Source organism: Clavelina lepadiformis, chromosome 2 (assembly GCF_947623445.1).
Source record: "Clavelina lepadiformis chromosome 2, kaClaLepa1.1, whole genome shotgun sequence".
Classification (NCBI taxonomy): Eukaryota; Metazoa; Chordata; class Ascidiacea; order Aplousobranchia; family Clavelinidae; genus Clavelina; species Clavelina lepadiformis.
In genome coordinates this window covers 7,901,388-7,928,558 of record NC_135241.1, presented here as the reverse complement: position 1 = coordinate 7,928,558, position 27,171 = coordinate 7,901,388, and the positions used below count along the sequence as shown (strand labels likewise).

Below are 27,171 nucleotides of genomic sequence, written 5' to 3'. Positions count from 1 at the left end.
GTCATGAAAGTACATAACCTGGCTTCAACTCTTACTTGCTCGTATACAGAAAATATAGACAGGATCTCCGTATCGGTGGAAAATTCATCAACTTCATCAATTAGGTTTTGAAATTCATATTGGGAAAGCTCCACATAACAACCATCATTTGCAATAGTTCTGCAAAGCGTAAAGAAAAAAATCCCATCTAATTGAGTACTCGCATTGCACTCATATATGTATATCATTTTCTAAATAAGTTACTTGTTCATATTAGCTGGTGTTGTTCGAGCTGCTATTGTTGAAAAAACTGAAGCATTTAAAAATACCGGCTCTTCACCTACAACTCGACCTTCTAATACATTATCAGTTAATTTTACGGCAGATGACATCAGCTGTTCTACCACTGACATGCGATATTCAGTGCTTAGTGTTGAATCGCCTGAGATTTAAATACAAAACAATTGTTTTTAAAAAGTATTGATAGCATGCGACAAATTATGCAAAACAACAAAAAACAATGATTCAAGTATTACTGAAACAGATGATGTTATATGTAAAATATTTTTGAATGGCATTAATAGTTATTTATTGAAAATAAATTATGAGAAATAAAAACAGAATAGTAATATGAATGGTTCAATACAACAAAAAGCAAAACACGTATGACGTAGAAACTGATTTGTAACCATTTAGGAATTTAATTCTTAAATATTTTCTAAAGTCGGAAAGGTGTGAAAAATGATCTACTTCTTACCATTTACACTTTGGGTTGACAGAGCATCTCCAGAAACATAAATGGGATAGTTAACAGATTCAACCAAATAGCTCACAGCTTCCATTAAATTGGTGGTCACTGTCAAAAAAGATGTCTGACTGGCAACATCAATGTAAGAAATCATTTGTTCAGAAAGTTCATCAAGCTTTAAAACACTGATATTTTGTAATGATGTATCTTGAAATTCTGCTGGAATTTTCTGAAAAAATATACAAACTTAACCATGTTAACTGATGCTGCATAGGTGATTTCAACAGGTACATAAACAGTGTAACTATACAGTTACAAAATAATTTTATGAACTCCTACCATACACTGCTTGAAAACGGTAGACATTTGCGAAATCTCATCAAATGAGTTTGTGTTTAGTGAAGTAACAGTCCGAGTAATGTTATTTCTGATTTCTTTTCTACTGTCAAAATCTTGATCATCGTCGGAACCTCCATTAATCTGAGACTCCTTTAAAAAATGTTCACATCAATAAAACGCATATGAGTACGTGCATATGTCTGACTGTCTATAAGTTTCCCACTATTTTTGGAATCAAGACCTTTACAGAACTTATTGTATTATGCCTACAAACACAACGTCAAGATTTATGTCGAAAAATAACATTAACCTGGTTTAGCACCGTAATAAGACCAGCTGCAAAATCAGCAACTCTCTGCGGGTTGCTTGATCTTTGTAGTTCAGCCAGCTCATTTGATGTCTTATTGCTTAACCACTGGAGGGTATTTGTTTGTGCATTCAGTTTGACTTTCAGTGTCCTACAAAGAACAAAAGGTTTTATAACGTTCAAAATGAATGAACCTAACCTAAAAATAAAACCAAAAGCTGTCACACATGATGTAACAACTTACTCATTCAGGCCAATACTATAGGTACCCAATGCATCTTCAACATGAATCTGTATTACAACATCGAAGCCATTATCCTCAAAACCTAGGGGAAGATAGGCCTGCAAAATACATCATGGTCAGGATATTACCAATAATGTTTCATATTTAAAAAGGTAATCACAAAACTATTCCTACTCGTGATTGCACCTATCCGCATAATTTGTTCTGTTTTAACAATTTTACCAATCTCATTCTGATCTCTTATCAAAATCAAGTGTTTTCCACTGGCATGCAAAGAAAATTTGTATGTGTACAGTTCCCAGGGAACTATTTCATAAATCATAATAACATTCCACATCTTAAGTAGGTGAAGCTCTATTTTTGGTTATAATAACTGAATGATAAAAGTAGTAATTTTTGTTGTTACTTCAAGTCCATTGAATACCTCATAACTCGAAGAGGTTCCTCGGTATATCACAAAGTCATCAAATTTCTGTCCACCACTGAATCTCATCGCCAAAATAGTGTAAATAAGAGGAGATACGTCCTCATCCTTCCAACCAGTACAAACAAAACTATATATGCCACGAAAAATATTTTAAAGTCTTATGGTTGTTACCACGACAAGAAATAGTACAACAGCAATCAATTACTTAAATAAATACAAGTTTTACTTGTTCACTTATAGAGATAATACACAAAATGTTTACCTAACCAGTGTTTCTAAAACATAAGCCTGACTTCCAGGATATAACAGTGAACAAGAACCATCAACAGGTGGTTTATTTGTAAACATGATAAGCTTCGAGAGTCCACTTGCTGAGTTCACTTTTATCTATAATAGGAACACATGCCTCATACAGTGATGGCTATTTTGGTTTTATGCACTTTCTTTCAACAGCATATTGTGTTCTTTTAAAAACTTGGAAAACATAAGGGTAAACTTACAGTAAGATTGAATTCATATTCAAAATAAGATGCCATTGCACCAACACGAACAACTAAATATCTGCCAGAATTTCCGGTAGTTGTAGTGTCAGTATTTAATGGAAATGGGCTGGCTGTACCATCGCTAGTGTTACGGCGAGTTGCTTCCCACAAGTATTCAACCTGCATAAACAAAAAACCACAGCAATGGTCACAATGGTGACATATCAACTTGGATGAAATAAACCTAAGTTAACAAAGGTTGCACCTTATCCCTCAAAGAACACGAAGCACATGATCCAAGTAGCACCAAATGATGCGCTGAGCTTATTCGTAAACTTGATTGCAAACGGCACGAATAGCATGATACTGTTACAGTTGGTATTAGGTCAGCAACGATTGTCACCTAAAGCGAAACAAAGGTTAAGCTAAGATATAAAAATCTTTCACCTGAAAATTGAAGAAATAGTGTGGAAAATATTCTCGATTAAATGCTTTGTATGATAAATGGGGAATATTAAACAGATTTATGAAAGAAAGATAATCGAGCGGTGGTTTTAAGCCTATGTCTTTGGTTACTGTCACTGGTTATAAGACAATAATTTAATAGGTTCACATAGTTTACATGTAAAAAGTGTTACAAACAACAACAAACTAGCTCAAACCGCAAAGAAAAAAGCAACAATATACACAAGTGCAAAGTATTTTCTCGTGTATTCCTACAAACTTATTATGAGCCATATCGTATAAACTGTTTATGACAAAACACGATTATGCAACGATAATACAGTACAAGCTTTGTTTATCAAAAAACTTGACTGATCCTAGCAGAACATATAATATACATAACCATCTAGCTGCCAACAACACAATGTAGTTTATCAATGAAGTGGTTAATAAACTAACACTCCAAACATCGCCATCTTGAACAAGTACAGGTAGGTACAAAACACCTGGGTTATTTAGGATGACGGGATATACAGTGATAAAAAATAATAGTTCATGGATTAATAATAATTAATCAGCTTTTCAACATGGTTTGTTTAAATATAGCAGGCACATTCTTATTTTTTTGCATCTTTTGGTGGGATTAAACGATGGAAAGTTGTGTGTATATCACAATATATAATAACCAATTGTTTAAGACGTGGTATGATAAGATGGGTTTGCTGTTAAGGTCTTTATTGTTTGAAATTTGGGTAGCTCCAAAAAAGATCAAGAACCAATGTAAAAGAACGTACACTTTGCCATGTTGTTACAGGAATCTTCCCCACTTTACTTGCTTGAACAGTGAAATTGTATTCACGATTTACTAACAGGTTTGATGCCATAATTTCAATTTTTTTGGAAGTGCTAACCGAAAAGCAATTGTCACTTGCCTACAAACATACACAAATGTATTAGAAAATGTTATACATGGAAACTTATCAAGTTATCATCCTTTGGCAGTTAAAGAAAAAAATAAAACTGATAATATCTATTAGATTAAAAGCTGAGAAATAACTTGGTAACTTTAGTGGATTGGTAAAGTGGTTATATAATGTTTACATTTGTGGCAACGGCTAAGGTTGTTGGCTTTGATGAGCAGTGCCATTCATAATCCAGAGGAGTTTGATTTAAAGCTTCTTCATCTGGATCAAATGAAGAGCTTGCATCCAGAACTATCGTTTCAGACTGAGAGATGTGACGAAACGTTCCTCCAGCAATTACAACAGCAAGTGGTGTAGCAATAATCTACAAAATGTTTGCATAATGGCAGTATAAAATTGAAACTAATACTTTTTTAAGGCAACTTTAATTTATGCAGCTACACACAGTTTCCAAGGGTTTTATGTAAATTATGGCAAAAAGCCAAAACAAACCAAATTCCAAGCCCGCTAGAATTTAATAAAAACGTTAACTACAACTGTACTTAAGTTCTTTCACCGGTAACATAAATACCTCAAAGCTATTTCGAATAGTAGCCGAAAGAGGAGTATCAACGTAAGTAGCGGAGTTTGTAACACAATACTTATTAATGTCAAGTTTTAAAGCAGGTATTGCCAGCAACGGATTTGAAGCCAACGTCATATTCTGCAATGAGTACGCAGAAATATCATATAAAAAGGCTGTCCTTTTCTGCTTTTCTCTGAATGAGCCATAAAGTAAAATGACGAACAAAAATAAGAAACAAAAAACATAATTTACTGATGAGATGTCGTTGTCTGGATCAAGTGATTCCGAGCAGTTTTCCTGTTTGTAGACATGCCACTCGTATTTGACATTATAAGTTGTACAACCATATCTTTCAATTTCAGTTTCAAGGTAAACTTTTCTTGAGCGATAAAACCTTGTTTTCTGAGCCAAGTTTCCCACAAATGACAGATGAGGTGCAACACAGAGCAGCCTTTTTACATAGATGAATTTTTTGTCAGATTTCTGCAAACAAGAACTATTTACTAGAACCATAGTACCAGAAAATATCAACACTGACTTTTCAATAAATAATATACCAACATAAACTTTTACAAAATAATAGCAATCTAAGCAATTATTAACATGAAGTATATAATAATAATTAACGATAATCTCAATTTCACCTGGGAAGCTTTATTAAAGGCGGTAACAACAACAGGAAAGGCTCCAATGTCAGTATACACATGGGTATGCATTAAAGATGATGTATTTTCAATTTCATTGCCAGGCTCAAAGCTAACATTGTAAACAATATCTGTTCCCTACAATTGTAAACTTTGTTATAAAAGAGGTTGTGTATTGTATTATACCTAAAATTCAATAGTAATTGATACTTGGGTTATCATACACTAATTTTGAACTGTTTAAAAACTGTTTTAAAAAAGTAAGAAACACATATAAACAAAGTACCCCATTCTTGATTATTTGTAGGCTGACAGTTTCATTGATGTAAATATTGTTAGGATCAATGATGTTAAAGGTAAAATCTGGTGGATCTTGCACCTTAAAACAAAAAAGGGCTTTATTTGGAAATACTTTGTTTAAAGGGAGATACTTCCGGGTATTTTATGTTACCTCTAGTGATAAAGTGAGAATACTTGAATCAACCACATTGTCGGCAACAACACGCAGAGAAGCTGGGCCTGGTATAGAAGTGTGAATGGTCCAGGAAGAACCCACATTACGTTCGATGCTCCCATCAGCATATGTGAGAGTCCAGTTATATACAACAAATGACCCACTATCAACTGTGGCACTCAAGGTAAGCGATCCATCACTGGATATGTACTGTAATAATAATATATTAATAACAATCCCCCCCCGTCGGCTGTTAAAACCTAATGACTTCTTTAATATCACTAATAGCAATAGGTGAAATACGAAATTTTATTAAAGAAACATCATTTTCCTGGTACATCAACACATGTAACTAAAAATGCAGCAAAAGCTTGTTAACAAAACTTTACTTAACCAAAAGTATCTTAACAGGTTCGAAAGTACCTTAACTAAAAACAATAATACCAGCTACTGAAAAGTAATTTAATGTCTTTTAAGATAATTGAGCTTCAAATAAACAAGTCGTCACTGTATTAAGTGACACTAATATCAAACACTGACATACAGTATCGCTACGATCTAAACATTTTGCCATGTATTTCAAACATATTGTTTCAACAAAACTATAAAAAAGAAATCCAAGTTAACTTCAATGTCATTAAGAATACATACCCCACCATCAGCAATGCCTTCAATCTTCAGACCACTTATTTTATCTCGAACATATAAATAGATGGTATCATTCAGAAGTGATGCATTGTTTTTTGCAGTAGCCGATATCTGATGAAAGGAAATATAGACTGCTGCATAAAATACCCCGATACCTGACACCAACATTATCTGTAACTCTACTAAATTAATTCAAACAATTAATTAAACACCTATTATAGTGTAATATTTTATGCTGGAAAATGTAAGATAAAGCTAAGTAACACAATGCAAACGACAATAAATATTTGATATTGCAAACTAACCAAGAACGTGCCATTTGTATTATACGTATGTCTCTGGCTAAAGCTTGAAAGAGAACTGTCAACACCTTTAGCAACTGAAGCACCATCACCATAATCCAATAAAAACTCAGCACTGACTCCACTTTCTATAGTTGCATTTACCTGGAAAGCAAAATCATAATTTCAAAGGTAAAAAGATGTATTTTGGTATAAACTATTATATATAAGACATACCCATATTGTTGATCCAGTAGAAATAATATTTTGGAGCAAATTAATTTCAAGCCCAGATACCGGTTCCATAACATACACCGTTATGTTTAAGTCAACCCAACTAATGAAATTTGAAGCGTTCACCATCAGGATGTAAGTTGCAACCTGTAAACCACATAATAATGTACACCACTAACATCACAGCATAGTTAAACAATACATACATACCTTATGTTATTAAATACGTTCAGACAATGCATAAAGTATACACACTACATTCAGAAAGTGACTACTTCATCTTAAGTCAATACAGCCCAGTAAAAGTAGGCAGTTTGGTTAATTTTACCTACAGTGTTTAGCTTTTTATTAAAAATAGATTTAGGTTAGCGTAGGTCACTATGCCATAACATTTAAGGTAGGTTAACAAAAAATTCTGAAAAATAGCCTTGATCACACAAATTTTTCCTAGGAAATAGTGACAACTTTGCATATGCATGAAGTTTGTCTGTTTAAAAAGTACCCAACCTTAATATCTCCTACCGCCGAGGTAATGCTACAACAGCAAATTTTTCATGATGCATTGTGAAGTTGCTATTCATGCGAACGCATAAAAAATTTCAAGTTGAGAGCTGATGTTATTAACTTTTTCTAAGGTATTTAGTAGAATTAAATAGTGCAGCATGCTCATCTCATTTTGTTCACAAGTGAAATGACAAAATGCCCCAAACAAAGATATTGCAACAAGTTCTGCGAAATGCTATGCAATATTGTGACTGAAACAATCAAAATCATTCAACAAATGTTTGGAGATGAGACCACAAAACTCAATTCAAGGAATGGTATGATCGCTTCAAGAACAATCGAGTGTTTGTGGAGAGTGAGGCACATTCTGGGCACAAACTGAAATGAGGAGGTAACTGACAAAGCGCAATGAATTGTGATGAAAGATCGACATCTAATTGTTGAAGAATAGCATAAAAGGAAAAATAATTTCATTCCATATTTACTGCGGACTTGTGCATGCGGAGAGGTTCAAAAAAATTAATTCACAAGCTGCTAACGAAGCAACAGAAGGAACTTAGAGTGAAAATTACCCAAGACAAGCAATAACAAACAATGACCCAGAATTTATAAACAACATCATGATCATGACTAGTGATGAGACCTGGAGTTATGGTTTTGATCTAGAAACAAAGGTTCAATCTTCACAGTGGAAGCATCCAAATCTACCTAGACCCAAAAAAGCACGACAGGTTTGTATCACTTGAGGTGAAAGTAATGCTGGCCTGTTTCTTTGATTTCTGCAGCATCGTGCATGATGAATATGCACAAAAAGACCAAACAACCAACAAAGAGTATTACTGTGAGGTTTTCCAACGCCTTCGAAATGCTGTGCAAAGAAAGAATCCAAACGTGTGGACAGAGAAAAAACTGACAGCTTCACCATGACAATGCTCCAGCTCATTCAGCCCATTTGATTAAAGGATTTTTAACAAAAAATACGGCACTTATGCAACTCTTTAATGCAGTGCACTGTGCAATTTACTTTCTTTCCTGAAATAGGCTGTTTCCTGTTTAAAAACTGGTTGTTTAAAAACTATGCTCAAAGGAATGAGATTTCAATAAGAAAAAAAAATTATCGAAAGATTGACAGTGAACCTCAGCATTCCAGAAGAGTTCAAAAGGTATTGCTAAAATTGGAAGAGGAGCTAGGAAAAGTGTGTGCACTTACAAGGAGAGAATTGTAAACAAACTAACCAAAGTTTGTAAAATTCATTCTTTTGTGTTTTTATGCCCAAATGTTAGATAATTTTTGGCCAAACATTGTAAACTGAACATTTCCTCATAACATGTAATGATATATATGCATAAACACTATGTAAAGGCAAAAAAATCGGAAAATCTCAAATCTTTGAAATCTTCCAAGACCATCTGAACATACCTCTGGGAATCTCCACTGAATGTCATTAAGTTGCTCATATTTTATATCTGATTTAAGACCAGTATCAACACGAACACCCTGCCATCTGTAGTAGACATCACTCCCTTGTTGAATGTCAGCGTGAAACAAGGTGTCAACATTATGAGGGACATAAAATTCAGTGACAGCATTAACATGTTCCACACTTAAACCTGAATGAACAAAAACGATTTGAACATCTGCACTAATCAACACTAGTAAAATACTGCATATGAATGCACCTTACCACTAATCATATCTTGAACATATAACTGATATGTTGATTCAATGTTGCTAACTTCATTTTTTAATTCAAGTACAATTTTGTAATGCCCCGCAGTATCATAAGTATGTGTAAAAAGATTATTATTCAGGAATTCTTCAGGATGTGAAGTGCTATTGGCCTTCCATGTATATTCTATGCTACTTCCTGAAGCAATAGATGCCTAAATACATAAAAATTAGCTTAATTCTCGAAAAACCATGTTACATGTAACAAACAAATCACAATCAAATTGGCTATAATTATTTGTGATAGTAAAAACTTATTTATTAATTAATAAAAAATAATTTTATCAAATTTCTGTTCAAGTTTTGTTAACAAGGTTCAAATATTTAAAAGACGAAATATAACAACTATAAATACGACAAAATTTAAAATATGTCGTTGAAAATATTCACAACAGAAGAAAAGTGTCTAACATTAATTGAAACAATTTCCCCAGTTTTAGTAGCATGTGCAGGTGGCTCTGTCTTTTCAAATGTGATGTTAGTGATTCGATGCTGTAAAGTGATCTGTTTGTCAGCTACTGCACTTGAAATCTCATTTGAAACATTGACAAATGCTGTATATATAACAGGTTCATCTAATTGATACTCTTCTGTGTATGATGAATCTAATAACAAAGATTTTTGCTTAATCTAAGCAAACTTGCAGTCGAACCCACACTTGTGAAAGAAAACATACTGGGAAAGCTTTCAGTCTTGTTACTAATAAATTTCCATTCAAAGTGCAGATAGCTTAAATCTCCAGCTGTGGCTGAAGAAATAGGATTTAATTTAAGCCCATTTCGTATTTTAACTTCAAATTCCAAAGGTTCCTTTGTGGCCCAAAATCCCAGCGGAGTAGCATTAACAGCCACAATAACAAGATTGTCCAAAGGTTCTGAGACCAGTAGTGTATTAGATATAGTTGATGAGCTTGCCTAAACACAAAATAATAAAAAAGTTTGTTTTTATGAATACACCACAAAACATTACTAGATAACGAAATATGTTATCAGGTAAAGAAACATTTATTTTTTCATTTTTTAATATACGTTATGGCTGGTTAAGTTTAAGACATTTGGAATTTGACCATAACTTCTAAACTTAGGTAGAAATTGGGTATTAAGGGTGAATTTAACTTGTTTTTTAATAAATGTTATGGCTGTTTAAGTTTAAGACATTGGAATTTGACCATAACTTCTAAACTCAGGTAGAAATTGGGTATTAAGGGTGAATTTAACTCAACCTAAAATAAAAACCATAACTAATTTGTTTCCAAAATTGTAACCACCGAATACTTACAACATTTTCACCCTTCAGAGTTATATTGTACTTGTCTGACTGGGTAAAAGTATGTGAAAACATCTTCTGACTTGTTTCGTTGTCCCAACCAAACACATTGGGTTCGATCTATGTGAAGTGTACATAAAACTAGCAACATTTAAGTTTTCACCAGTAGATCTATAAATTAATCGCATACAAGCACCAAATAAAAATAAAATGAAACACTATATTCAAAAATACTGGTAGTTCATTTTAAGCAACAATATCAAATCGATCTACGTACATTCCAGTAAAAATACTCTGCATTTCCCTGACTGATAACATTGAAGTCAGTCGTTGTTCCCACGGCGACAACGCTTGGTATTGGAGAGATAGCAAGGGCACTTCCGTTCACAGGATTATAAACTCTTACTTTAACTTCTTCATCTTCACTGTTGACTTCATTGCTAACAGTCACAGTTAGGTAATAGTCATCAATGGCATTATATGCATGAGTAACCTGTAACCAAATGTTAAACAATTACTTTTGCATGGGCATAAATCTGTAAATTTCAGCTTGATATAAAAGATAAATAGTTAAAGAACTCAAGTTAATCAGTAAATGTTAATCACATTTAAACAGAATTTGACCCAATAATTAAAACTTCTTTTCATGTTACAACTTAAACCAGCAACATTAATAAAACATCAATTACAAGTTCCAAACTAAGTCCACACAAAAATCTTTTCAAGCAAATAATATGTCCACAGAAAACATGCAAGAAGTTATAATTTAAACTGACCTACCTTTATATCACAACAACCAAACCGTTTTTCTTACCGATATTCCATATTTTACATCAGATGGATCTCCAAAGTACCATTCTACAACTGCATCAGTCCCGTTGAAAATTGCTGTGTACAACACAACTTCACCTAAAGCAATGTTGAATCCATACGAAACGTTCGTAGTAACAGATACATCTAAAAAATTGAGTGAACTTAAGAAAAATATAGTGAAATTTACAACGTATTTGTCAGTAAACAATTATTTAGACTGTTTCTTGATGTAATTGGACAAATAGCTCTCATCTATATTTGCAAGATTGTTTTCTAAATCACCAAAGTTTGTGAAAAAAGTGTTGAAAATTGTGGCCCATATATCATGAAAATAGACAAAATATTTCTAATATAAAGTATTAAACAAAAAAGTATTTTAATTATACTAAACAATGCTGATAAAGAATATAAAAAATACAAAATATGAATACATATACTGTATACAATAAATTAAAACGAAAAAATGACATGGCAACACAAGGCAACAATTAAAAGCATAACAATTTTGGTTTGTCAATTTAAAATACCATGCAATGCAAAACAAATAACTCATATATAAAATTGCATCATGCATTACCTTGAATTCTGTCTTGAATCATGACAATCACAGTTTTATCTGCCATACTAACAGCATTCTGAGCAAAAAGCTTAGCAGAATAATTCCCTGCTGCTGTGTATGTATGACAAACTGAGCCTGTATAAAAATCAGGAAATTGTTTATCCTAACTAAATAATTGAAATCTGAATTATTCAAATAAACACCATCAGAAATTAATGGAACTTAATAGACAAAAATATAAGTGCTGCAATTGTATTTTTGAACACAGCTAAATATGAACTATTACACCATAGTAGGAATGTGCCGAATTCAACACAAATCAGATTATTTTGCACGGTACTATGACACTTTATCGAAAGACACTTTATCGAACCGACAACTGATCGAACGACACTTTATCGAACCGACAGTTGATCAGACCGACAGTTGATCGAACGACACTTTATCGAACCGACAGTTCAAGCAAGATTTTTGCGTGTTTCTCAAACATTGAGACAATAAGCCATTGTGATGTGCGGTCTTTGTAATGGTGTACATTAATGAATTGTGATGTATATACCGCTGGTGCTCTCCCTAAAGCAACATCATTAAAGCGGATGATACAGCGAAAGCGCGTATGTCCAGAAGGAAACGGCTTGATGGATGAACTCCGCGTGACACCGAGGGGAGAAGCCTTCGTTGTCGAGGAAGACGATGAGAACAAATTCTATATGTTTGCGTCTCAAAAGAATCTGGATATACTGAACAACTGCGCTAATTGGTTTTGTGACGGTACATTTGATGTTGCCCCACTTGGATACCAGCTGTACACGATACACGCGCTGGTCGATGAAAATCGCACGGTGCCACTCGTATACACCGTTACCGAGAACTTCGCATAAAATGCTTCCAGGCACTGGTATTCGTTGCGCCTGAAGACGTTGTACAACGGTTCGAGGACTTCCTGGCCACGTTCAGTGACGACGATGAGCAGCACTTGTCTGAATACATTGACTATTTCGAAACTACTTGGATTGGACGATTGTGTCGCAGGAATCGTTGTCAACCTCTATTTCCTATCCGGTGTTGGAATGTCTTCCACCGGGTTCAAGATGACCTTCCACGAACGAATAATAGTATTGAAGGATGGCACAATGCGTTCAGCAAGCGTGTCTCAATATCCCATTCGACGCTTCGCAGACTCGTCAAAAAAATTAAGCGGGAACAAGGTTCCAACGAAATGTTAATTGAGCAATTGAGTGCTGGAATTGATGGCCCACCTCGGAAGAAGCGCTACGACGCTGTCAACCAACGGCTGAAGAGCATAGTCGAAAATTATGACTCAACGAATATTGACATAAAAAGTTATCTTCGAGCAATTGCGCACAACTTGTAATTAAATGAATGCGATTGAAATGTGCACTTCGTCAGTTGTCGTGCTTTTAACAGTGCATATCGTCAGTTGTTTCGATAAATTGTGGATCTTTTAACCCTATCCTAACCAGGCTCGCGAGTTTACTAAAAAAACTAGGTGTGGCCGACCCCGCACACACATTTACAATCGTTAATTACTAGAAAACTATGCGTCGTAGACTGATGAGATTTTTACAGGTTAGTAGAAACATCATCTGGCTTCCTGTATACATCATAATTGTAAAACTAAAGAAAGTGAATTTAGTGTAAATTAGGTATTTCTAAAAGTGACACATTTCTAGAAATTCTTCTTGTTACGCCGCGCCCCCGCTGTGAGAAGAGAACAAAAGAGAATAGTTAGTCAAGTTATTGGTGCGTAAATGAGTAAACGAAAACGTTACGCTTCAATGCGGAGAGAGCAAAATTATATAAATATCACAATATCTCAAAAATTACAAAATCCAACTTTATCAAACAAACATGGACAGATAGCTGAACACTTTTTATGAAAAGTCACCAAATTTTAATTTTCTACAGCAAACAATGCAACTGTACGCCACGTTTTGCTTTGACTGTGTGCGGGAGAAGCAACAGTCGATTCGATCAACTGCCGCTTTGATCAACTGTCGGTTCGATAAAGTGTCGTTTGATCAACTGTCGGTTCGATAAAGTGTCGTTCAATCAACTGTCGTTTCGATCAGCTGTCGTTTCGATCAGCTGTCGTTCGATTAAGTGTCGTTCGATAAACTGTCGTTCGATTAAGTGTCGTTCGATAAAGTGTCTTTCGATCAGGTGTCGCGTCACGATTTTGCACAGATATAGATCCTTTTTTAATACTTGCAAATCCAATTGCTGTAGGAAGATTTGGGTCATAACCTTTAAGCTTCCGGTTATATAATCCAAGATTTAGCAAATAGCCGGTTGTGCCCCAAATTTGAGTCACAAGCAAATTCTAAAACTTATACAGCTGGATTACATTACAAGCCTTTTCCTCTGCTACCACAACATTACAGTTTTTTCCCTTATTTGTCTAAAATGCTTAGTCAAGAGAAATAAACCCTTATGCCTCACAACTTTGTTCATAACTCCAAAATTTAATCACTTTATACTGTTTTTATCACTTTAATTCTCCTTCAGTTACTAAGCCATCCGACTGCTAGCCTAGCAGCAGTGTTAGGTGAAGTAATACATCGTAGCTATGACAGTACAACAGCTAAGAAGAAAAAGGAGAATTCTACAAAGCTTTGACCAAAGTCCAGTCCTACATAATAAAAAAGTCCTTAGCAAAAATAAATATATTTCAAATCGTAAAATCCTTTAAAAACATATTTGGGTTGCAAAACTCTAGGAATACTTTTTATGGATTGGGCAAAAAATCGATTTGCCAACTCTTGGTATTTAACCAACCACAAAAACAGTGGTATTGGTACAAGTTTCTACTACCGAGTAGTTTCATATAAGTGAAAAAAAAAGAAAATTGTTCACATAACCGAAAGACAACGAACTTACACATGTTTCGTCTGCTATTTAAATATTTCAAAAAAGCAAAACAAACAAAGTTAGCAGATCCAAAATCAAACAAATATCTATATATATTTATTCATATTTTCACGAATCTTTCTAAATTCACCATTTCAAAATATTATCATCTAGCCAGATTGTTTAGATTTGTTCCAAAGCAAAATATTGCATACCGATCATGTCTGCTACTTGTTGTTCATTTTCATCTCCGTAAATTAAAGTCACCATAACATTAGACCCATCATAAACTGCATAATTAAAGCAATGTTCCAATCCTGTTTCTGTAGCTATCGTAGTAGTTGAAAGCGAAAGATTAGTTGTAGGTGCTTGGATACACACTGTGAACTCCTAAAATTTACAAATGACAAACCTTGGATACTGTGTAAAAAATCTGCTTTTTATACTGCATCATAATCACAAAAAAAGTTTTTTTGGACTACTTTGTGCAGATATGACAAACATATATATATATATTTATATCAACTTACCTTTTTGCTACAAAACTATCAAATGAGATTAGGAAAAACCTTTGTAGTAAACAAATAAAATAATACCAGTATCACTCCTTTCTTAAAAAGCACAATTGCTCCTCCACAAATAGTTGCTTTTTACCTTTTTATGAGTGTTTGATGTTTGTGAACTGCGTACTTCCACAGAGCAAGAATGGTTACCAGCACTTGCATAACTGTGTTCTACTGTATTATTTCCCACAACACTTTTTGAAGCAACACTTGTGAACATCCAATCAAAAGTCAAGTCAATGAACCTATATATGAAGAATAAATAACATTATTAATAATCAACAAACTTCACCATAGAATTTTAGCACATATTTCTTCAAAACACTAAATTAAAGTCTCAAACGACAATATTTGTAATAAATTCAACATGAAATGTTCTAAAATCTAAATCATGGCGCATTAAAACAATATATTACATTATATGAGTAGATAATACTTAAAAGCAATTATAACAACCTGGTGGTTTCCATTACAGCTTGTAAGACTACCTCTTTGTTTGTTTCAAAGCATTCTGATGTCAAATTAACAAAAAGTATCTCAAGACCATACACTTCAACCTTTTGCCATAAAAGAAATAAGCGTATAAATTGAGTAAATTTGCAGCTTTTTCAAAATTATCATCCTAAATGCAGTATATATTTAATTAAAAAACATTACACCAGCCCAAAAATCAGCAGCAGTCCTGAAAACCAGCTTCAGAAAAACAAAAAATGAAATCTTGTGTCATTTTGATAATTCTTACCTGCACAGACTGGCTTTTTGTGCTGACAGGGTTTGAAACAATAACTGTGATGTTGTACGTCCCAGCGGCAGTGTAGTTGTGCTGTAGTTTCCAATCAGTTTGATTTATCCAAACCGGAGTGGATGAGTGACCAAGAAAAAAAGACAAACTTGTACCACTAACATTCCCTGAACTGGCATCCACATTCAACACAGACGGAACTCCTAACTCAGTTGGACTATTTGTGGTGACAGTTAATCCTGGGTTTAAAACAGATTGGTTGTACATCACAAGATTTCCGGTTCATACAAACAGAAAGAAAAGATTTTCTAACAAAGCCTCACAAAGAGTATTCTGTTGTTTGAGAATCTAAAAAAGTTAAGCAAAAATGTATTTGCTTAAAACCTGTAATTTCTTCATATATTACAAACTCCTTCCATGTGGATATTTCATTGACACCATTAACAGCAGTTACAGACACATTGTATGTTCCATGAGTAGCAAATGTGTGGGATGCTGTCGTTGTCGCGGTTACTGTAGTTGGACTGGTAAAGTCACCCCACTTAAATGTGAAGTTGCTACCCAAGCCACTAGGAATAACATTGGCAGAAAACTAATAAAATAATAAACAAGCAAAAAATAAGTTACTATTATTTAAACCTGGAGGCATTTGCAATCAATCGAAAACAATTGCAAACTAGTTAGTAGTTAGTTTTTAACTAGTTGATGCTTAAATCTATTTTGAAAGTTCTTATTTCAGCAAAGCTCACAAGTTGACAAATGCATGCTAAACCTACATTTTAAAAAGGTATAAATTTTATAACATATAAAAGTAATGTATAAGGCTTACCGTAATATCATGATTAGCCAACGGGTCTGACAGAAGGTCCATGGTAATATTGGTTAGCTCTGCACGTACCTGAACTGTGTCTTCAATTGTAATATCATCATATTCATTTACAACTTTAACCTTGAATTGTATTACACATTTTTGATTATAAAAGATAGCTTACAATAACAATGATAAATAATATATCAATAAAAAAAAAAGAATTGTGATACTTTATCAACTTTATAGAAATAAAAATATATCAAATTATCATCATTCAAATTTTGTACTACCTTTATCTTTTTTACACCAAGACTTGCAAACTTTTTGACACAAGTGGTTTTAACTTGAACTTGTTCCTCATCAGAAGTAAGTCGGACACCATTGTGAGGTTGGCTGAGATTGTTCTCTTTTTCCAGTGTATCATCAAAATACCATTCAACATCAGCATCAATGTTTTCATCAATCTCAACCTGAGCATGACGTGATAAATAAATGTGTGGATTTGGAAATACTTTATGCCCAGAACATTCTCCGCCAATGAAGAAAGACACAAACTTTATATAACAGACACCAAACGTTTCATATAAGTATAGCAGAAGAATGTAAAAATTAAATTTCATAACATCACTTACACTAATTTCAAATGTGAAGTCCACATCATATTCTACAAATATTGGCTTGTTGACAAACTCTAAATTCTTAAGCCTGTTCATTGTATCCACAGTAAGGAAAATTGTCTTGTTGGCAGAACTGACATGATTTGACAACATCATCTGCAAGTCACACAGAGTAAATGAATGTATGAGTGTTATATCAAAATTTGCACAAACCTGGTCCTGTACGAGGTCTGTTCAAAAAGTATTCAACCTTTTCTCTTCCCGGCAAAAGTAGTGCCACATGCGCCAAGTTTTTTGGGGCATTGTTATGTATGTCACTATTACTCCATACGTGTGAATCGTTTCAAGCCGATCGGTCATGTCATTCTCTCTGTGTTAAGCATTAAATGCAGGTGCTCGGCAAAATTTCACGCAAAATCGCATTTCAATGACAGAATGCATCGAACAAAGGCATTGCATCAATTTTTTACAAAAGCTTGGTGATAGTCAAACTGAAACGACTCGAAAGATTTAGCAGGTTTTTGGAGATGAGGCCTTAAGCCCAACTCAAATAAAGGAATGGTTTGATCTCTTTAAAGATGGCCAGATGTCAGTGGAGAGCGAGCCACACTCAGGGAGGCCATCCACAAGCCGAAAAGAGGAGGTGATTGAGAAGGTTCGCCAATTAGTACTGGAAGATCGTCAGTTAACAGTACGAGAAATCGTTGCAGATGGGGGAATAAGCACGGGTTCAGAACATTTCATCGTAATCAAGGATTTGCACCTGCAGAGAGTGGCGGCGAAATTCGTTCCAAGCTGATGACGAAGCAACAGAAGGAACTCCAGAAACTATCATTACTGGAGATGAAACATGGGTTTATGGTTATGACCCAGAAACCAAGTTTCAATCCTCACAATGGAAGCATGCGGAATCTCCAACGCCTAAAAGTTCGCAGCAATCTGAAAGTGACGAAACCTATTTTTTTATTCCTGCGGATTGTGCATCATGAGTCTGCACCAGAAGCCCAGACAATCAACAAAGGGTACTATTTGGAAGTTCTACGACGCCTTCGTGAAGCTGTGCAACGAAAACGGCCAGATATGTGGGCAGCAAAAAATTTTTGCCTTCACCACAACAATGCACCCGCTTATTCTGCCCATGTGATCCAATCTTTTCTGGCCAAAAACGGCATGCCACTCGTTCGTCAGGCTCCTTACTCTCCAGACTTGGCACCATGTGATTTCTGGCTTTCCTCCAAGTTTAAAACCACTCTAAAAGGGACACGATTTCAGTCACGAGAAGACATTATAGAAAAATCGACGGAAGAGCTATGGAGCATTCCGGAGGAGCAATTCAAGGGATGTTTCCAGAAATGGAAGAAGCACTGGGAAAAGTGTGTGGATCTCCAACGGGATTATTCTGATGGAGGTCAAATAAGATTTGTGAAATTCATTGTGCTGTGAGCTTTATGCCAAAAGGTCGGATACTTTTTGAACAGACCTCGTATTTGTGACAAAACCCAGTCACCTTTGTTTTACAATAAAATAAAAATGATTTGCATTTGAATTGAAAACAGCACTTCAATTAAAACTGATTACACTTACCACCGTCTACAACTGTTAACACAAATATGATAGGTTCATAGAAAGTTATAGTTTAAAGTAAAGGGCAAGTCCAAAAAGAAGCTGGTCTGTGTTAACACTAAAAAGGCTGTGGTGTCGAAGACAACACGAGCAATATTTCAAATACCGATTTTACTAATTTGTTCCTAAAATAAACTACTGAGATTCCTTAACAAATAATGTGTTTTGACACATTATACCAAGTTGTATTTAGTTTGCAAAATTTTTTTATCTCGTTTAGTTTTCGTGTTGTTATACCCAAAACAACAATGGTGTCGAAAACGAACAATTCAAATTTTTTTCAGGTTTGACCAATCTAATTCTTCAGTCACAATAATCGACATAACAATGGATGAATAGAAAGTAAAGCTTGGATTACTGACTACTTTTTTATTAACCTATAACTAAAAGTTAGTTGTAGCAAAAGCAGTGTTGTCATAATTTTGCTGGCCTTCAATAAGATATCATAAATTGCCAATAAGGCAGAAGCTGTAAATGGCTTATAAGGTTTTGGATACACTGGTAGATTCCAGGAATGATATGGATATTGGAAGTGAAAACAATTCTTATTTCACTCCTACAGTAACATCTCAAGCTGGTGCAATTTATTCTTCAAATTCTATTGGAATATAGGGAAGGCAAACAAATGCAGGTTTATATATATAAATGCAATTTTCTCACTAAATCTTATGAAATGCTGGAAGAAAATTTTGGTTTAGAATACGGTTGGGGTTTATATAGCAAATGACACAGTGCTGACTTCTTTTGGAGTAAGACCTACTGCTCAACCATTTTCAAAGAAAGTCTGCCAAGATTCACTTAGAAAGGAAGTAGAGTGATTAAAATTTTGAACAGTTTGCAAAAAATTGTAGAAAAACCAACACACCAAGCTTCAGTCTAACTATTGATGAACAGCTTTTACCCATGAAGTGTCATTGCCCTTTCATTGCATATACGCCAAACAAACCAGATAAGTTTGACATGAAGTTTTGGACGCTAGATGAAGTAGAATCGAAATACGTAATGGATATCAAACCATACTTGAGAACTCAAGAAAAACAAACCAGGGAAGGTCGTTCTCTAGTAAAGAGCGTGGTGATGAAAACCACTGAACCAATTCACAAAAACAATACCGTTTCATCAAAGACAACAACTTTACTTCACTTGAAGTTGCAACAAAATTTCAAAAGCAAGAAACATCAACTGGAAACATCAAATTGGAAACTGTTCACGTCAACAGTAAACATTTTCCTAAAGTACATACTGTTCATGTAAAATGTGGAAAATACCGCAGAAAACTCTACGACGAAGAAAAAGTGGATGCAAGGAGAAGAAATCTGTATACCTTTAATCAACCATACATGCATCTTATTCCGTTTCAGATGGAGAAAAGAAGAAACTGGATGTTGTTTTGTTTTATGACAAAAAAAGGTTGCTGTTGACGTTGTTGACCAGAAGGTTAGGTTGTATTCTACATGACATTAGCGTGTGGGCTAATATTTTGGATGTGGCAGCACTAAATAGTTGGATAATTTACAAAAAAATCAACCGGCAATGTAATAAGTCAAATATAATTCATATTGCAGCTAGTTGAAGAACTAATATCACAGTACACTTAAGCTCGAAATCCAACTCAAACAACACAAAAACCATTTTCTGAAAATTACCTACAGTATCACATACTAATAAACAAAAGAAGTCTCATGGCTAGCAATGCACGAATGCTACTGTAACCATATGTGAGATGTGTATCAAACCAAACTTTGGAATATGTGTGAAAGAGAGAAGTAGAGCTGTATATGTTACTTGTACAAATTGCAATTCATAACAACTTTTTGTTTAGCTCATATCATACATTTTTATGGCTTTACCAATGTAGTCTACGTCCACGAAACATTATCACAACTTGTTGGTATTGATATAATTTTCTCTTGAAGAAATGTTTGGTTGGTTTACAATTACATGATACTTCAGAAAAATTAGCTATTAAAATATTGGTGTCGAATAGGACACTACAGTTGTTGTAGGTATACATACCTAAGAAACCGGCCTTTCTAGTGAACCAAAGAGTAGTTGTCGGTAAATATACTGGAGAAATGATTTGTGTTAATATGTAGTGATTAAACAGTTATTGCCTTAAGAAGCCAAAATTTTATTGGTTAATTATGACAAAGATGGCGTTCTTATTAGGTCATAATAACAGAAACAATAGGGATGACTCAGATATTTGGATCAAGTATGAATAAATAATAAAAGTATACTTAAGTGCATAACCAGAAAATTTTGTGTTAAATAGGCCAAAACTAGCTCCCTGTTGGGATATTTGTACTGGTTAATGTAGATGTTAAACTACAGCACAGGGCAGTTTTAGCTGTTGGCTCCAGCCTAGTCTAGTATACCAGTAACTGCGGTAAAAACAAGAATGCTTTACCAGTTCATGTGTTGTCATTTGTGACATTCCTATGCTGAAAATCATATGATACCTGCTACTAATCCCCTACCTATGGAGGCGTATTCCGTCCAATACATGTGTAATAGATTGATGCGATTGAATATTGGCTCACACAGAGCGTGCACACACGACGGCTAGTACAATCGAATGACCTCGTACGGTAATCCGAATGACACCGGTACGACACAAACTTAAAGGGAATAGTAATTAAATTAAATGATAGTAATTAATGGAAATTAAAGTTAAGCATGCTGTTTCCCACCAGGTGGTGTGCCAGTTAGAAAAGAAGGAAATCAAATAAAATAACAAGAATAAACTAACAGTTTCATTGGTCAACAATTTCATGAATATAATAACAATTTCATTTAAACATTAACCATAACAAACATTATTAGCTAGCCTACTACTACTACCATATCTAATACAAGATATAAGTTTGCATTGTGAGGTTAACTTATTTTTGATTCTTTTACATGAGCTTTCGCAAGCATACGCTTGCTTCTTCAGATATACCAAGAGATGGCCTAATATTATAAATTAATACTAAAAGATGATTTAATTCCACATTGTGACCAATGTGACATCATAGTGACTGCCTTCCTCGTCATAAAAAGAGGCCAAATTTGCGATACAATATTGGCAATAACTGCTTACCCACTACATATCAATAAAAATGTTTGCCAGTATGTTTACTGGCAACTACTCTTGGATTTAAGGCTAACTTGTTTTCAGACTTTCCCCTCACTTTAATGGTTAAGGATAAATATAATATAAATATATATAAAAATATTATATGAATATGATAAGAATTGGTTTAAACTTATTATAACACCTAAATTTCATCAAAATTGTTAATTTATTCTGATTTTGCACTTATCACCCAGCAATCCAGCCACAACTGTTTGGTTTTATATTCTGATTAATTCTAGTTTCGTCATTACGTATTTTAAACTATTCAGGATTTAAAAATTTTTTTATTTTTACATCAATTTTACCGTAAGCCGATATGAAGATGGTTTGCGAAAAAGAACCTTATATGTTGATTGAACAAATTTAAATTGCAAGAGGTCATCAACAACCCATTCTGTTGTGACATTTGAGCCGGTTTCATACGACGAAGCAAATACCTATACAAACACAAATGTTACACAATCATTTGCAAAACTGCAAAATATTTTTCAAAAAGTTACATGCAACAAAACTTATGAACATATTATGATAATGATGGTGTTTGTCATACCTGTGATATACCAGCTAGAATACGTGTGACATTTGGAGGATTGATCTGTGCGCCAGTGATAGCTTCTTCTGTGATTACTTTTAGCTGTATTGATCGGCTACTTATGACATTTTTTGCACTAATCTAAATTTTTCACAAAAATAAAAGCAACAACTATAAGCAATTACTAATTGCATGCATAGTACTAATTATCATAAACAAAAACTGCAACTTAAAGCACATCTTGTTGAACGAACACACTATTTCTAAGCCATTTCTTACATCAATGGTTGTATTTCCAATATCTGAAAACCTTAAGTTTGAATATGAAACTTTGGAACAATCAGAATCCAAGGTCTCACTATAACTGGTAGCAGCAGAGCATTCAGCATCAGTAGATAGCGCTTTTGCTGCAAATAGCATCATTAATTGCAATAACATTGAGATTTAATTAATTAACTGACATATGAATAAGTTATGAATGTAAGAAATATTATTCAAGTTACAAACACTATGAATACTTGTTTCGGTAGTTCCAGTATTGGTAAGAGTCCAGTTTGAAGAAGTCTCATTGCCACCGCCAAGTACTTGGATAGTGAAATTCACAAATTCATTTTTCTCAACATAAATTGCAGAAATACCATCAACCTTCAGGGAGCTTGTGGGATAAAGAAATGAGATATTCTGTACCTCATCTTTGATGGTAACAGTGCATTGAGCTGTTGCACTTGACTTCATCATTCCATTTGACAAAGTGGCAGTTAGGATCTGAGTGCCCGGTTGAAGCTTCATAAACAATTTCAAAACCAAACTATATGTTACTTGATGTTTGACTTGTTTTACTTAAATTTAAATATTTAACCGGACCGGCCTAAAATAACACAATGACTGTATACTTAGATAACACACTAACACAACAGAATTTGGACAGATGGCTCTCCATACGATGTTATATACCTGACACTTATATTTCCACAACATTTTGCAATTATCTTTTTCACAATAATCTTCTTAATTGATATTGATACTAAATATGCATACTGCATAGGTAATTTGTCATTAACAGTATATGCTGTTTAGTAGGTTTGTATCAATTTAATTTGTCAAACAATATATGTATTCTTAACAACGAATATCAGTACTAGTACCTGTTGATGATACATAAAATAACAGAATACAAACAAAACCATAAAGCTGGGACAGTTATACTACATATTAAATACTGTAGGCAAAAGCAAATAATTCCTTTTAGGTGTAACATTTGCTCAACTTATCAATGTGAGATATGGTTATTGAATAGGCAAATCAAACAATGATATTTTACTGTGAAAACAGCCAAAAGAAAACATTTTCTGCTTCACTAAGCAACCTGGTTTAGAAAAGACGACGACGACACGCTTTCAGATGGTTTTGAATAGTGAAGTCTGATATCACACCAAATGAAATCAACCCAAGAATAACTATCTCCAGCACTTAAACGTTCCTGGCTGGAATTTGTTAAATTAAATAACATGGCACTTTGTCTCCAGCTAGAAAAACAAAACAAAACACATTTTACAAACACAATGTTCGAGAAAAATAAAATAACAACAAGCATTTAAAGTACTTAAAATATGTCACATACTTGCTGAGATTGCTGTTTTTGCATTTTAATGGAATATCAGAAAGCAGGCTTTCACCAACATTGAAGAATTCTTTTGAAAATGCAATGCCAATAACATCGTTTTCTTTAACTTCACGCAAATCATCAAGAAATACCTGCATATTGTAGCATTTGTTAGAGAGGAAAAAAGTTTATCTGCTAATGTTAATAGTGCCTTCAGAACGCTGTTTCACAAATTAATAATAATGAACAAAAACTTGATAAAATTTAACAAAACATTATAAAGAAACATTAAAAAATGATAATTGTAATTAAGGTCTACCTCATATCTTATATCTACCTGATGCAATCCTGCTTGTGGGATGTTAACCAAATAATCAGCAACTAATAAATATGATGGGATTGCACCAGCATGATGCAAAGGTATATTAGAATCATCATCATCATACAAGCTGCATGGGAGTAATTGACTCTAGTAAGTAATGTTGGGAGCATTAAAGTGTAAAAGTGGTGCTGTTACAATTGTTCAATTTCTAGTGTAATATTACACACTTGGCATTTTGATCCTGTCTTGCTTAACTGACAATATCGTTGCCCAGCAGGGCAGCTTGTTTCTGGTACATTACAAATTGTATCATCACACACTGTAAATGGAGTTTCAAGATCACCACAACCTATGTTAGAGTGATATTTAAAGATAATTTGAATTCAAATCAACAATATAATTTTGTAAAGAGATATTAATGTCTGCAAAGCATACCAGGAAACCATAGATGCTGTGATTCAGGACATTGAGGTCTGTAAACTTGCAGTTTAATTTCAGATGCAATGTGTGTAACAATCTCCCAAGAGCTTAGTTTTCCTTCACTCGCAAGCCATAAACCAGGAAACAGCAATACATAATTCTGGGGAAAAAATTTGGAACAGTACTGCTACAATGCATGAAAATTTACTTTTAGCATGCATAACAAAATAAGTCTATGAAAGTGTGACCTACTTTTTCTGCACCAGAGGCAGAACTGCTATTAACTAATTGAGCATTATGTACTTCCGGAAAAGCACTTTCAAATATCGTATATCCAGCAACATAATGGGAAGGGTCAACCACAGTTTCTGCGAAAAAAAAGCAATCAAAGATAAATTCATTTACACATAACATTTATATATTTGCAAAAATGGTCACATTTTTATCACTCTTACACACTTTTGCTTCTTACCCTGTGATTTATATTGGCAAATATAACCATATTCATTGCTGCAATTTGTGGGAATCCAAAGTCCAAATATTTCTCTTGCACAACTCTAGAAGTAACAGAAAATAGAACCAAACATGGAATAACTCTGTATTCCAGTTAAAAGTACCAATCAAAAATATGGATTAAACTACAACTGTAATATTATCAACTTCATTGTCAGGCCATTTTCACCTGGGAAGAAGCTGATTGTGCGAGGGCATCTATATCAATTTCTGAATGATTACTTAAGGCTTTAAAATAGTAATCAAGCACAGCTCGACCATCAACATAATAGAAATTGTTTTGAATGCCTTGATCACTTACACCAATCCAATAGCTGAAAAAAAATGAAATGCAGTTATGGACAGTAGAACAAAAAATACATTAAGTTAAAAAACAAGCTTTGAATATTAAGAAAGCACATTGTTTACAAAAACTGGGTAATAAATTAATGTAAAGCCAATCTTTTGCACAGCCCAGATGTTAAGCCAGAAGACAAAACATATTTAACAAATATGCCAAAGTCTAACCAAGCCTAAATGTAGATGTATTTTCTGAGAATAATGATAGCAAGTCATTTATCCAAGCGTAAAAACACACCCACCCACACCTAGTTGATGGATATGCTTGTGATAACGTCTGTCGATAAGGCGATATAATGTGTGGTGCATACATAACACAAAGGGAAACAAAATATATCATATCTGAAAATCCTACATCTGATTAGATATGTTCTGCGTATTGCTGAACAATACACAAACACAACATAAACATTGATTTTTTTTTACTCAAGAAAAGCTGAAAGCAAACCTGATGTTGTCAGCCATGTGAGATTTCAGAAATTCATGCACAGTTTCAGAATCTATCACTGCTAAATCACCACCTTTCTGCTGACATGATTGCCTTGCACTGTACCAGTTATGCAATGAACTATGAAAAACTTCATAACAGCTCTTTGATGCAGCTAAATAACTTGTTGTGGAAGGGCAAAATGATTCATCTAAATTAGTTTAACTAAGCATGAGTTGATTAACATCATTAAATTTTAAATAAATATATAAGCTAATAAACCCATTAAAAGTGTAAATGTTAAGAAACCAGAAATTTATATTTGTAAAGAGTTAAGAGTTAATAATAAATGTACCAGTACCAGGTGTGGAAACATTCAGTTTATTTAAGGCTGTCCATGACACCAATGCATTTGTTCCTTGATCAACAGATATTTTGAGGTTGAGGGTTTCTCCAGACCCAATCTCTGTTGGACATTGGAGTTTAACACCAGCAATAGGTTCTTCCACAGTTATTAGTAAACTGTATATTTACATGTTGAATAAAATAACAAAGTGTTAGAACAGCTTATTGTCTGTATATGTAGGTAAAACTAGCGTGCTCAGTTCACTGCTGAAATATGTATCATTTACAAACGATGTTAAGGCGTTTAATTCTATAAAAAAGTTAGTGAAAATAACAAAATTAACTTGTAAGCATGTTGACTTTGCTTGCATTATTGTAAACTTACTTACATTTTTGTTATCTTTTACTATATAAATGAAGTAAATTAAATTTAGCTTTACAATAGAGGTACACAAAAACATAATATCATACCTGTATGTTTCGAGTCCTTTGCCACTTTGAGCTGTAACTGTAACCCAATACTGGCCCGACACTCCATATTTATGTCTAGCCACAGAAACATATACGTCTTCTGTGTCATTAAATTGCCACATGTAGTTTTCCACAATACCACTGCTATCAGTTACTGTGATCACAACCTGTTAAAACATTAGCCAATTAGCACCTTACAACAATGTGTATGAAACTTGAGATGTGAACAATTACACAATTCAGAAAAGGTTTAAGTAATTT

General features: G+C 34.0%; 1 protein-coding gene across 1 annotated transcript in view; it reads right to left on the bottom strand.

Moving 5' to 3' along the window:
• Positions 1-27,171, bottom strand: part of LOC143445374 (polycystin-1-like) — a 42,954-nt gene that overhangs the window by 12,680 nt on the left and 3,103 nt on the right. The window contains exons 10-60 of the mRNA XM_076944430.1: positions 26,911-27,077; positions 26,456-26,616; positions 26,116-26,305; positions 25,498-25,642; positions 25,288-25,372; positions 25,068-25,183; positions 24,831-24,975; positions 24,623-24,744; positions 24,411-24,542; positions 24,092-24,225; positions 23,837-23,996; positions 22,989-23,253; positions 22,750-22,877; positions 22,489-22,611; positions 22,244-22,375; positions 17,210-17,350; positions 16,868-17,047; positions 16,596-16,715; positions 16,151-16,358; positions 15,767-16,005; positions 15,481-15,581; positions 15,116-15,269; positions 14,677-14,851; positions 11,609-11,725; positions 11,033-11,175; positions 10,496-10,711; positions 10,231-10,338; positions 9,629-9,866; positions 9,364-9,557; positions 8,909-9,107; positions 8,644-8,834; positions 6,723-6,866; positions 6,510-6,650; positions 6,208-6,315; positions 5,554-5,766; positions 5,389-5,481; positions 5,103-5,240; positions 4,711-4,941; positions 4,465-4,596; positions 4,072-4,257; positions 3,765-3,902; positions 2,792-2,929; positions 2,545-2,706; positions 2,307-2,431; positions 2,042-2,171; positions 1,618-1,715; positions 1,377-1,524; positions 1,067-1,216; positions 737-956; positions 244-421; positions 36-159 (exon numbers count right to left, since the gene is read on the bottom strand). Coding sequence (XP_076800545.1) covers positions 36-159; positions 244-421; positions 737-956; positions 1,067-1,216; positions 1,377-1,524; positions 1,618-1,715; positions 2,042-2,171; positions 2,307-2,431; positions 2,545-2,706; positions 2,792-2,929; positions 3,765-3,902; positions 4,072-4,257; positions 4,465-4,596; positions 4,711-4,941; positions 5,103-5,240; positions 5,389-5,481; positions 5,554-5,766; positions 6,208-6,315; positions 6,510-6,650; positions 6,723-6,866; positions 8,644-8,834; positions 8,909-9,107; positions 9,364-9,557; positions 9,629-9,866; positions 10,231-10,338; positions 10,496-10,711; positions 11,033-11,175; positions 11,609-11,725; positions 14,677-14,851; positions 15,116-15,269; positions 15,481-15,581; positions 15,767-16,005; positions 16,151-16,358; positions 16,596-16,715; positions 16,868-17,047; positions 17,210-17,350; positions 22,244-22,375; positions 22,489-22,611; positions 22,750-22,877; positions 22,989-23,253; positions 23,837-23,996; positions 24,092-24,225; positions 24,411-24,542; positions 24,623-24,744; positions 24,831-24,975; positions 25,068-25,183; positions 25,288-25,372; positions 25,498-25,642; positions 26,116-26,305; positions 26,456-26,616; positions 26,911-27,077 — 7,926 coding nt within the window. The remainder of the gene's footprint in view (positions 1-35; positions 160-243; positions 422-736; positions 957-1,066; positions 1,217-1,376; positions 1,525-1,617; positions 1,716-2,041; positions 2,172-2,306; positions 2,432-2,544; positions 2,707-2,791; positions 2,930-3,764; positions 3,903-4,071; positions 4,258-4,464; positions 4,597-4,710; positions 4,942-5,102; positions 5,241-5,388; positions 5,482-5,553; positions 5,767-6,207; positions 6,316-6,509; positions 6,651-6,722; positions 6,867-8,643; positions 8,835-8,908; positions 9,108-9,363; positions 9,558-9,628; positions 9,867-10,230; positions 10,339-10,495; positions 10,712-11,032; positions 11,176-11,608; positions 11,726-14,676; positions 14,852-15,115; positions 15,270-15,480; positions 15,582-15,766; positions 16,006-16,150; positions 16,359-16,595; positions 16,716-16,867; positions 17,048-17,209; positions 17,351-22,243; positions 22,376-22,488; positions 22,612-22,749; positions 22,878-22,988; positions 23,254-23,836; positions 23,997-24,091; positions 24,226-24,410; positions 24,543-24,622; positions 24,745-24,830; positions 24,976-25,067; positions 25,184-25,287; positions 25,373-25,497; positions 25,643-26,115; positions 26,306-26,455; positions 26,617-26,910; positions 27,078-27,171) is intronic.